This window comes from Panthera pardus, unplaced genomic scaffold (genome assembly GCF_024362965.1).
Source record: "Panthera pardus isolate Hobbes unplaced genomic scaffold, ASM2436296v1 HiC_scaffold_15, whole genome shotgun sequence".
Lineage (NCBI taxonomy): Eukaryota > Metazoa > Chordata > Mammalia > Carnivora > Felidae > Panthera > Panthera pardus.
Window position 1 is genome coordinate 67,029,737 of NW_026526710.1, and position 13,031 is coordinate 67,042,767.

Sequence of the window (13,031 nt, forward strand, 5' to 3'; positions counted from 1 at the left end):
TTACAAGGTTTTAAAAATGTTCATTAGGTGTACTGCTCTGTATGACTGAAACTAAGTTTGTCAGAAATGGTGAACTGTTAAATTGAAGTCATGCTAATAAAAATCCACGATATCTCCAACTGTCTTCACTGTAAGTTCTCACATAAAAGGTTAATTTATTCCAATCAATTAATTTATTAAGCACAGAAAGGGCATATTGAGATACTACTGTAAAATGACTTTTTAAATTGTAAGTAAAACTATGATACAGAAAGTTCTGACCTTTTATTACTTGCCTCATTCCTTTGTAGTAAATGTAAAAATTACTTCAAGGATATCTTATTTCTTTCACTTATAAGAGAATGTTTAACAGAAAGTGCTATTTAAACACTTTTGATGAGTTCCTCCCCTGAGATTCAAGTTATATCCGAAGTGCTTAATATTTTTCCAATAACAATGAATCAGCAATAATTGTTTCAAAAAAACAATGATTCTTAGATAACTTGTCAAAAGATAGTGTTTTGGTTTTGATTTTGATTTATTCCCTGTCAGGTGCTGAGATGGTCATTTTGTATGTATTTTCTCTAATTCTGACAATACCTGTAAAAATAAGTATTCTTATTTCCATTTTGCAGACAAAGTCACTGAGGGTGTAAAAGGCCTAAATACTTCACTCGGGAGGTATAAAAAGCTAACATAGCTTGTTAAAGAAGCACATTCAAACTTAGGTCTAGGAAAATATCCAAAATCAGTGCTTTCTGTGACTTTTTACATTAATTTTTAAGTATATATTTTAAATGTTTTTATTTATTTTTGAGAGAGACAGAGAGAGAGAGAGAGAGAGCACAAGCGGGGAGGGGGCAGAGAGAGGGAGACACAGAATCTGAAGCAGGCTGCAGGCTCCAGGCTCCAAGCTGTCAGCACAGAACTTGACTTGGGGCTCGAACCTACGGACTGTGAGATCATGACCTGAGCTGAAGTCGGATGGACACTTAACCGACTGAACCACCCAGGCGCCCCTATATGTGTATATTTTAAATGTTTATATTTTAGAGAGAGAGAGAAGGAGAGAACGAATGAGGTGGGGAGGGACAGAGAAAGGGGGACAAAGGATCCAAACTGGGCCCTGCGCTGACAGCAGAGAGCCCAATGCAGGACTCAAATTCATGAACGGTGAGATCATGACCTGAGCTGAAGTCAGACAATTTAACCAACTGAGCCACCCAGGCACCCTTCTTTTTTTTTAATTGTTTATTTTTGAGAGAGAGTGGGAGAGAGAGGGGGTTGGGGCAGGGGCCGGGGGGTGGGGGTGGGGGTGCAGAGCATCCCAACCTGGCTCTGTGCTGACAGCAGAGAGCCTGATGTGGGGCTCAAACTCATGAACGGTGAGATCACAACCAGACCCAAAGTCAGATACTTAACCGACTGAGCCACCCAGGCACCCCTTTAAATTAATTTATAAATAAAACAAGCTACTGTTTACCTTTTAAAACGTTGTTACTTCTAATGAATAACATAACATAGGACATAATATTTCTAATTGATTACTGAATATTTAAAGAAAGCAATTTAAGGTGTCATTAGCCATTCTTGTTTACCTAAGCAAATTATAACAAAAAATGTCTTGTCTGTTATTTTCACCTAAATATTGTCTACCATGAGGTACTACTGCAAGACAAGAGAACATTCATATCAGGATTTTATGACACTCTTTTGAACCAAGTGACAGCTTTTAAGTGGGATTCATGCACTTTTAATAGGTTGAAAATTAAATGTAAAATTAAAACTTTATAGATAGCTTCCTTAAAAAATGGAAATAAACTGTAAGTGATTAGAGTCAAATAGTTTGTCTTTCACACCCTCAAATAAATAGTGTTTTCTCATAAAGCATAGCCTCCTGTGGTTCTCATAACCCTGGAATATTCGTAGTACAAAGTAGCCTTTCCTGTCCCCACTTTCTACTCAATATGACAGGTTAATTCTTTAAAAAAAAAGAGAGAGAGAGAGAAATAATTCACGTGCTACAGATTCACCCTCTGAAGGTGTACGATGTCAGTGGTTTTTAGTTACATCCACAAGGTTGTGCCACCAGCACCACTGTCTAATTCCAGAACATTTTCACCATCCCCAAGGGAGACCCTGTACCCATTCGCTGTCCTTCCCCATTCACTCCTCCCATCCACTGGCAAACACTAATCTACATTCTGTCTCTACAGATTTGTCTATTCTGGATATTTTGTATAAGTGGAATCATACAATATTAACCTTTTGTGTCTGGCTTCTTTCACTTAGAGTAACACTTTTAAGGCATATGCATGCCATAGCATGTATCAGTTCCTCATTCCCTTTTATGGCTGGGTAATATTCCACTGTATGGAAGCCCTACATTTTGTTTATCCATCATTCAGTCAATGGGCATTTGGGTTGCTTCCACTTTGGGCTATTCTAAATAATGTTGCTATGAATGTTTCCGTATAGGATTTTGTGTGGACATATATTTAATTTTCTTCTTGGGGAGGTAACATAGATCTTTCCTCTCATTTTTCATTGCTTTTTTCCCCAGCTTCAAGAATGCCCAGAACAATAGGAACATTCACATCCTTAACAGCTTGATAAACGCGGAGCTGTCACAACCCCTAAATCTGATCTCCATTTGCCTGTCTTTTCCCAGAGCCACCCATTGGCCAGATGCACCCCCCACACGGCAGTGTCACTCCTCAAAAGAACAGCAACCTGCTTGTAATCATTGTGGTCACCGTTGGCGTCATCACAGTGCTGGTGGTAGTGATCGTGGCTGTGATTTGCACCCGGCGCTCTTCAGCCCAGCAGAGAAAGTAGGTAACGGCTGGTTCCTGAGAGGAGAGAGGTCACGGTTTGACCTATCACCTTCTTGAGTTATATTTTTGAGAAATCTCTTCCGGTGTTCTTTTTCATAATTTACCACATATTCCTTAGCCTCTGACCTGAGCAAAACCTTGCCTTTGGTTCATTTCAGGCCCATAACTTGAGTGAGTGAGGGCTAGGCTTGCAGACTTAATAATAGAATCCACCTGGAGACCCACGTGGCATTTCTGCTCGACTTGACTTCTCTGGGCCAGATCCTTCCTTTCAGAGGAGGGCACATGTTCCTTTAGCAACATTTAGAAAATGGACTTCACCATGTCCCAACTCATGGTCCTGTCTGCAATTATGTGTAAAATGTTGGAGATGTGTGTTCCTTTGAAAGTATTTATCAATTCTGGCAAGGAGGCCTGTAGGCATTTAACCAATGCTTGTTGCACGAATGACTACCAAACTCAATGTAGTTATAATACAGTGGAGTATTTAGTTTGGAGACAGTACTTAGGATAGAAGAGAGATCCTAGAAATTCACAATGTTCGGATTTCCCGGCTGTGGTTGATTCTCAGAAATTCAACGTTTTGAGGGATTTAAAAAATTTTTCCATATTATGCAATTCTAGGTTATAGCCCATGCAGAGGATGGTACATCAAAGTCAAAGTTTAGAATGGAAAGATGGTTTTAATTCAGTTTATCCCCTTCTAGCAACATCCATAACCAGCATATTAACCTTGTGTCAGAAGTTGTGGGAATCAGCAATAATCTCCTGGTTATTCTCTGCCTGTCTAGCACTTTTCAAATCCAGCCTGATATGTCCCTTTCAGCTGTACTCTCTCACTGAATTGGCTCTGATAAGATCTTCCCTTGATTTTTTTTTCCCTTTGGCCTCAGGCATAGTGCTGGCTCTGAAAGCCTGAGGCATTGGGCCTATAGGTGGCTGATTTGACAACTATATGCTACACACAGTGTCAGAGGAAGATTCTCTAACAAATCATTGTTTCTCTTCCCTTGCTAATACCTTAGTTTCTCTTTTTAAAAATCCTATGACCCATTTGTTGATCTATATTGTATCTTCCAACCTTTTGAAATGAGGTATTTAGAAATAGGATACAGGAAGATGTACAAGCTAAAGAAAGTGACGTATGAGTGTAGATGCAGTCTTTGTATTTAATTTATTTATATGGCAGGACAAATTTTATATTTGGCCGCATGTGTGAAATTGGGCTATCTTCGAGTTAGTGACAGCTGATGTGCTAATCCATTGTGCTTAAACAAGAAGCCAGGCAGACTGAGCTTAACTTACTCTCATGTGTGAGCATTCTAGGAAATCATAATTACACAGAACTTCCAGTGTGCTGGACATTTAGTGAGGCTCTGGAGAAAAAAGAACTGTAATGGGGTGAGGCATTCGACAGTCTCTTGGTGGAATAATCCCAGGAATGGGGCTGTGCAGAGACATAGAATGGGAAGACATCTATGTGACAGGCCGCTGAAGTAGAGCTGAGAAATATTCACGTGAAGGGAAGTGGGGAAGGCACCAAAACCAAGCTTGGCCTATTTCATGATGGCTTGAAAAACATGAATGTGTTCACTAAACTAAGTTTAATCATCGGAACCACCTGTAGTGGGGTGTTTTGGTTTTTTCATTTTCATCCTTTTGAGAAGAATGTTGGCGGATTATATGGACCTGATGAATTGGATTCTTGGACATATTTTGTTTCCTCACAGAGAAAATGCCAGTCTTCTCCATGTGCAAAAGTGGCATTTCATGCTATTTTTAGAAACTCTTAAATTGTCTTAAATCCCATGCTAAGCACTTCTTAAGAGCTTGAAGGTTTTATTTAGAAAGAGTAGAGGCTGAGCCCTCGATAGAACTCATTTTTAAATTAGGAGATGAATGAAAGAATAAATCACTCCATGAATGACTGAAAACCAAAGAAGGTGAATTTATAGCTTCTGTCCTACTGCCACTTTGGTTTTTCCTCAGCCTTCACTCAAAATCTCTTAATATTTACTTGGCATATTTTCACAGTTTTTCCTCATCTATATTTCTTCTGTAACAGACCCATTACCTTTCATCCTGGCCTCTCTGTTTGTATATATTAACAGAGAAAATGTGAAAAATAAAAATTTCTCCTTCAAGATATTCCTGAGTTTTAATTTAACTTTTCTTGATTTTACTGAGGATCCTTCCTCCTGATACCACCATCACTGAGACTTTTTGAACAAATTAAATGATGCAGATGAAAGCAAAATCAATTCCAATCTAAAACAGGAGTAATGTCCCTTACAGAACCCTCAGAAAAATGAGAGTTTCATGTAATTAATAAAGTGAAATAGGAAACACATTCATGGGCTGCTTCAATATCTCTTTACCTGTTGGTGCTGGAGACTGTAAATTGTCTTTGTGTTTTATTGGGGCTCTTGAATTGCATCCAACGGATTTGAAGCATATTTATGTGCACTGTTCGCAGTACATCATTCAAGTTAATGTCCATATATTTTATTGTACGGTTTTTTGTATACACATATATATTTAATAATGAGGTAGTTATCTGATTGATTCACATTCTAGTTGGTAACGTTTTGTTTTTACGATATAAAATAACAGAAGGTAGAACCCAAGTTCTAGTTCTGATTCCCCACTTCTTGAATTAAATTAGTGGTGGTTAATGAAACCTAATCCCTGAATGTCAGTTTCCTCAAATGAGAAACAGGGATAAATACATTCTGTCATGTTCTCTACCTCAGAACCCTGAAACTCCCCATGGAATGCTATCAAGTTGTAGAATCACATGGTAACATGTGGCATCAAATTAATATGAAATAAAAAAATAATTTTGTATTTCTTTTTGGTTATTAATTTAAAATTGCTTACTACTTTGAAGAGGGACTCCCCTTACACATTTTGAATTAGTGAAATCATAGTAGAATATCCTAAGATGGAAAAAATGTGTCTGTGAAAGCTTAAATTAATGGGGAGTAGGCGAGGGGCTTTGTGCCTTTTGATAAAGTAATGACATTTTCCTGGCCAAGCCATAGAATATGGATTATGATAAGTTAGAATGTATCTGTAGATACTAAAGACAAAAGATTTGACATTGAGAATACGCTGGAAATCCAGGACGCATGGTTATCACATTTTAAAGGCAGTTACCTGGGTAGATTATCAACAGCTTGTCTGACTACATTAAAATACTAAACCAATGTTGGCTTTTACCCTTTCACATCCTAAGCATACTGATTAAAAGTGATTGAGGAAACAAACTTCTCTTACAGTACTAGGTTACGTGCAAAGTAAGAAACACAGAAGCCAATAAAAAATCAGAGAATCTTGCCAAAAAAAATACTTCCAAGTCGATAATGAAAAATTCTTATTATTTAATTCAAGTAATTACTATGTGTTCAGTTAGTAATCTGCATTACAGAAAATAACAGATCTGATTAATGTTAACTCTTGAGCTAAAGATCTTCCTGCAATTCCCCACTGACTTCCTGATACTATTAAAAATATTTCTGTTGGAGGCAAGGCCTCCTGTGATTTGGTCCCTCCACTTTTTCAGCTTTACCAACTGCCATGATCCATTGCCTGCTCATGACTCCAACAATGCAGAAGTTCAGAGTAGCCATGCCATTTCCCATTCATTTATCAAGCTCCCAATGTCTCGCCTATCTTTTGCATTTCTAGTACTTAGCACATTTTTGGGGCACATACTCAGTATTCTGTAAATGGTCACTGAATGAATAAATGAATACATGTTGCAAAACAACGGATGATGTTGGATAAGTGAAAGAAACAGAATTTGCTGTAGTCTCACGGGAGGAAATCAATACACACACTGGGAGCATCTGGCCAGCTCAGTAAGACAGACGGTCATCAATGCAAGGTGAGTGGTAAAGAGACAAGGGAAATGCTTTAGGTATGTTAAGATGACACTGACCTAGCATGGTCAGGAAGGCTTCCTGAAGAAGAGAGGCTTGAAGAAAATCTTCAAGAGTCAGTAGTTTGTAAGTAAACAGGATTGTGAAGGCATTCTGGGCAAAAGTACAATGAGAGAGGGAGGGAGATGGAGAGAGAGAACAAAAAACACTAACACTTGATTATGCTGTGAAAACTTTGCTCCCCAGTATGAGAAAGAGACAGCAGAGAGCCTTGAAAGAATGCTTGCTTTGCCTTTATTCAATAGCCCATGGGGTGAGAAGAGACCCTGGCATCCTATGGCTATTTTTGGAAACTGGAAGATTACTGGTACCTGTGAGAAAGGGTGCATGTAGGGAGGGACAAACATGTGACATATTGTATATCTAATGCAAAAACTAGGTTTAAAATAAAAACAAAAAAAAAATTCACTAAGGTGGTGTTTCTCAAACTTGAAGTGCATCTGATTTCCCTTGAGAGCTGTTAAATCACAGACTGCTGGGCCCCACCCTCTCCTGCCCACTTGCACCCTCTCACCCCCCATCTGCAAGTTTCTGAACTACAGTGGAGCTTGAGAACGTGCATTTCTAACAGGTTTCCAAGTGATGCTGATGCTGCTGGTCCAAGGACCACACCTCAGGACCCATTGCACAGGTTCATCTGCATACAAATTTTGAAGATTCCAATGATGAGACAGAGGATCGAGGGGACCACAGTGGGTCCTGTATCAGAGAACCAGCAGATGGACAGAAGGCTGAGATGACAACTGTTCCTGCAGGTTTTAAGACAAATCTCAGACAGTTCAGTTATGAGCAGATGTTAGTTTTATTACAAAACCTGCTGTACCTGGTGGCTGGGCTACTACCACCCGCAGGGAAGGGAGGCCTTTCCAAGGTCAAAGATCTTTCTTGATAAGAGACATGATAGAAAACAAAAGTAGTTAGTAGATGGCCTTTCATAGAATATATACAAAAAGGAAATAAAGTTTATTTAATCTTTAGATTCTTTTTTAAAGTTTTTTTTAAATGTTTATTTTTTATGTTTTTCTGACAGAGAGGTCGGGGGGAGAGAGAGAGATCACAAGCAGGGGAGGGACAGAGAGAGAGGGAGACAGAGAATCGCAAGCAGGCTCAGTGCCATCAGTGCAGAGCCAACCCTGGGGCTCAAACTCACCAACTGCAAGATTGCCAGCTAAGCCAAAATCAAGAGTCAGATGCTTAACCGACTAAGCCACCCAGGCTCCCCTAGAGTCTTTAGATTCTTGGCTGACAGCTAAGTGGATGAGTAGCTTCTCAGAAAAGGCCTTAATCTAACTAAAATCCATCAGAAAAATGTGTATGCATTTTATGAAGAATGATAATTTTTCCCAGACGGAGGCTATAAATCACACCGTACAAAAAAGCTCTACCTCAGTCAGATTTGGAATTTTTTTTTTTTTTTAAGTAAACTATGTTTGTGGATGCTTGGTACTGAGATTATAGGGGCTGGTGAATGAAGAATGAATGAATGAATGAATGAATGAATGAATGAATGAGGCATGTGTGTAAGCAAGAGTAAACCAGAATTCATAACTTATTTTTAGTTTAAAAAATTATTTGACACATTTCCCTCCCATACCTATTTAAATATTGAGTTATTATGAAAACATTGGCCATCTTATCCTGGATTTGGGAACTGGTACTCCTCTGTATTCAGTCTGATAGACACTGGGATTAAAAAGTGGTTTAGCATTTTGATTTGTTAGAAAGATAACAGGGTGAAATCTCCAAGTCTGAAAATGACATTAGATTGTTCTAAGAAGTGACCAGGGGTAGATTACATAGCGAGCTGTGTGTCATTTGCGGACTAGTACATTTGGGCAGGTGAAGTATAAGGAAATGAATTCAGGGAATGGATGGTTAGCAGAGAGTTATTATCTTAGATATAAGAAAATGATCTAAAGGTTATTACAGACCATTGTCAGAGTCAGTGTGGGACTGTTGCCAAGAAATCAGCAAAATGCGGGAGCTGTAGGGAAAATATTAGAACAGAAAATACTGCATTATTTCTGTACTAAACTACTTGATAAATATTAAGTCTGGCATTCTTTGTCTCCTGTCCTTATCAGCACACTTCAAAAAAGATAAAAATATATTAAAATTCAGCAAGTCACATCACTAAACATGTATTAATTGACGAATGCAAAGGTTATTTTCAGCATTGGAAAATGAAGCCGCTCTCAGTGGCCTGTACAGGTTACAAAGAGTTTTCACTGAAGTGGTTTGTTTGAGTCATTTAGCAACCATGAAAACAGCTATCCTCATAAACCATTTGTTGCAAGGGAGGAAGTGAGCGGGAGTTACTTCTCTCTGGGGCTCTATAAAATGTTGGATTTAAACCATCTGAATTCTGTCTTAGAAGAGACATTATTACCAATAGAAGATACAAGCAGAGATTTTAAAAACTAGAACTGTAAAGCAGAGGTTGAAAACTTTCTGAAAAGGGACAAATAGTAAATGTTTGAGGTTTTGTGAGACATGTGGGTCATACATTCTTTGTTGCAACCACTCGACACACTGCAGTGTGAAAATAAATGAGTTCAGTAGGATTCCAATAAAACTTTATTTACAAAATCAGGCAGTGGGCAGATTTGGTCTGCAGGCCATACTTTACTGATGCCCACTGTAGAGAATGACTAGCCACGAGTATCATGCTACTTTACTTAGCCTAAGGGGAGCATTTGAATCTGACTAGCCCCAAAAACAGACTACCACTGAAAAATGAATTTATGGTTGCTAAATTCTTATTGAGGAAAATAGGAGATAATTGAAGCATACTTCTGAACTGTATTCTTCTCTTTTCAAAGGATGGATCCTACTGTGTTTTCATCCAGATACTTAGTAACTCCAAGGCAAAAGTGCTTTTATTCTCCTTAGAGTGTCCTCATTCGGCCTTTTGTCTTCAAATAGCACATTAAATTATACAGCTGAGCTATAGACTTTCTTCTAAACCCCAGTCTTGGCTGGCACAAATTCTGGCCTTTTTATTTCCATTTGCCCTTTCAACACGACTCCTTCATTTATCTCCTAAACAGATGTTGCAGTGAAGTATCTTATGACTGGCTCCAAAGATTGGCATATGGCTCCATCTCACCCATTGTCACCTTGTGGGGAATTTGTAGCTGGTGAAGCTAGAGTCAGGCACTCTCTGGCAGGCAGCCGAGGCCTTGGGGATTCAGCACCACTGCTCCTATAATGTGGTGAATCTCCAGGGGAGACGAGGAAAGGCAGCCAAGACATGCCTGCCAATTCCTGGATTTCACAGGTTTCCTCCTGGGAGCCCTCTTCTATCCTTCTCTGCTTCTAACTTGAATTGACTGAGAAAAGAGAGGAAGGACCACTGAATAGAAGCATTCACATTTGCTCTCTAATTTTTCTTCCATAGGAAACGGGCCACCCACAGTGTTGGCAAAAGGAAGGGCAGCCAGAAGGACCTCAGGCCCCCTGATCTTTGGATACATCATGAAGAAATGGAGATGAAAAATATTGAGAAGCCATCAGGTACTGACCCTACGGGAAGGGACTCCCCCATCCAAAGTTGCCAAGACCTCACGCCAGTCAGCCACAGCCAGTCAGAAACCCAGCTGGGGAGCAAAAGCACCTCTCATTCAGGTAAATCTCTCATCTCAGGCATCAGGACAACCCCCCACCATTCTGAAACTTTATTTACAAAAAGTTTCCTCTTTGTCTCCTCTTTGATGGAGACATCTTTCCCTTCAATCTGTGGGTCATTTACCAATAGTTAAAATAATCTGATGTAAATTTGGTTGATTAACTAGTTTCTTTTCCAGCATCCTATTACGTGCCTTTTATAATTGCAACGTTACTTAAAACTTCTAAGAGGTAACAGGTGGTACATTTGGGAAATACTGAAATGTGAAAGCCAAATGAACTTACTGCTTTTTGTTAAATCTCGAATGAGAGTTTTGTCAAAATGTGAAGGTATTTGTACATTTTTTTCATTCCTTATGTCTATGGATAATTGAAAGTTGATTTTAAATTTGCTCTCACGGCACCTGGGTGGCTCAGTCAGTTAAGCATCGGATTTTGGCTCAGGTCATGATCTCACAGTTCGTGAGTTCCAGCCCTGTGTCGGGCTCTGTGCTGACAGCTCAAAGCCTGGAGCCTGCTTCAGATTCTGTGTTTCCCCCTCTCTCTGCGCCCCCCCTTGTTCATGCTCTCTGTCTCTCAAAAACTGATAAAATGTTTTTAAAAAATTAAATTTGCTCTCAATTCATTGCATTAAAAAAATCACACTAGGGTCACATGGCATGTGAAGATAATAACATAACATCTCCTGTTATTTCAGCCTTGGTTACTGTAAAGATCAACTTTTGTCCCTGTGTATTCACATTATATGATCACTAGCCTAGTTTGATGGAGTCTGTCTGCAGGTGATGTTGACATACAATGTGATCAGAAGAAAAAAGCCTACTGTTTAATAAATAGGCACAGAACAATCCATGTCTAGAATAACTAAGAAAATCTAAAAATTGGTTGTAAGATATTTCACTTTCTGTTAGTCATCATATTTTTGAACTGCTTATGGAAAGCAGAAAAATAAACCAAGTACTCTCATCAAAAAAAAACAAAACAAAATAAAACAAAACTCTTGGTCTACTCATGTGTTTGCAGAATGAGTAGCCGTTGTTTTAAAACTGAATTAAAATATTTTAGGTATTGGAATATGTAACTGGCTTACTAGACTTTTTCAGCTTAGAATTGTTTAAACAAGGAATTCGCTTACTGATTTTTAACCATGAGTTGTTGAGTATACTTTTTCTAGCTCTTGAAGAATATATCAAGCAGATTCCTTAACTTTCCCATCATTTTCATTTGGTTAAACTGCATTCAGGTTCTGTCCAAAACTGCCACCTGAAATCTAAATTAAAGGTTCTCCTTTCCTTATGGCCAGCTAGACTTTTGACTCTGAGGACTAGGGCTGTAATTTGTTCTTTAAAGCTTCCAGCACCTTGGAGGAGAGGTGGGGATGGGACAGAAGGAGGGGGCACAGTCTGTTTCAGAAACACCTTTACTTATTCCTCCTACTTATTTGTTCTTCCTGGCTTTGTAGGAGGATGGGGAAGGGAGATGAGGAGAGAGGCAAGGAGAGAGGGCAGAAAGGACAGTTTGAAGGGCTGTGCTGCTTTGTGAGCACATGGACTGTCCTCATGCAACATCCAAATTCTGGGTCTCTTGTGAAACACAAGTACGAATTCTTTATGAGATCCTGTGGGATTCTTCCCCTGGCTCATTACACCATGTGAGATATCAAGTCAGGGCTTACCCCACTCCTACCAAGAACAGCTCTGTCACCCTCACTGTTTTAGGTGGGTCAGGTGCACTTGGGTGAATTCCAGCAAGAAGACTCAAGCTTGAGCAACTTTTCAAGTGCCCACTTGACCCAGAAGAAGCTCCTACTTCTTTTCCAGGCCAAATGATGAGAGAGCTTATACTCCACTGCTGTCACTCTTTCAGTCTTGCTCTCTTCAATAACCTCTTCCGATTAAATATACACAGGGTAGACCAGCAAGCCAGCTGCCTGAAGAGACTACTATCTGGAGAGTGAATGAAAGGTAGATCTCTTTTGCAGGAACCTCCACACTTTACAGGTGTTTATTCTGGCAGCTTTGGTTCCTAGTGGGGCATTAGGAGAGCATACCTCTGCCTCCCACTGGAGGGGACAGAATTGCTTCTCAGCCTGCAGAAGATTTTGCCAATTATTTCTAGGATTCCTCCTTCTTTATTTTTCCCTTTCTCATTTATATACTAAAATGGCATTTGGAGTGGGGACAGCCAGACTACTTTTGATCATTTAATAAGTCCTGGAAGAAGCTTAACTTCAAGTGATGGCTGTTTTGTTTTTTTGTTTTTTTTCTTTTGTTTTTGTTTTTTTTTTTTTTTAGAATGAGAGGGTTCTTGTGCCTATTTGTTTTTAATTTGAGGACCTACTTGCCAACTCTATTGTAAAAGGGAGGTAGAACTCAAAATCCTGCTGGTTATATTTTCCATTATAGTAAGCATTCTCTGTACTCTCCTGGTTAAAAGAACAAAACTCCATGTCAATAAATAGTATACTTTTAAGTGCTCTGGTCTACTAGGAAACTTTTAAAACATTTTCCGTGGGGTAGACTTTTCTGAATGATTTTAGGTCAGTCTTAGGAGTCTTATTCCCCTCTTCTGTCTTTTGTGTAGTTTTTTCAAATATTCAACTTTGAGTCATAGCTTTGCTGGAAAATATTATTTATTTTTGTGC

At 39.1% G+C, this 13,031-nt stretch overlaps 1 protein-coding gene across 4 annotated transcripts in view; it reads left to right on the forward strand.

The window, feature by feature from the left end:
* The window catches only part of DCC (DCC netrin 1 receptor), a 1,128,596-nt gene that overhangs the window by 1,061,034 nt on the left and 54,531 nt on the right, over positions 1-13,031 (forward strand). For all 4 annotated transcript variants that reach the window (XM_053902733.1, XM_019464025.2, XM_019464024.2 and 1 more), the window contains 2 exons: positions 2,651-2,813; positions 10,161-10,387. In XM_053902733.1, coding sequence (XP_053758708.1) covers positions 2,651-2,813; positions 10,161-10,387 — 390 coding nt within the window. The remainder of the gene's footprint in view (positions 1-2,650; positions 2,814-10,160; positions 10,388-13,031) is intronic.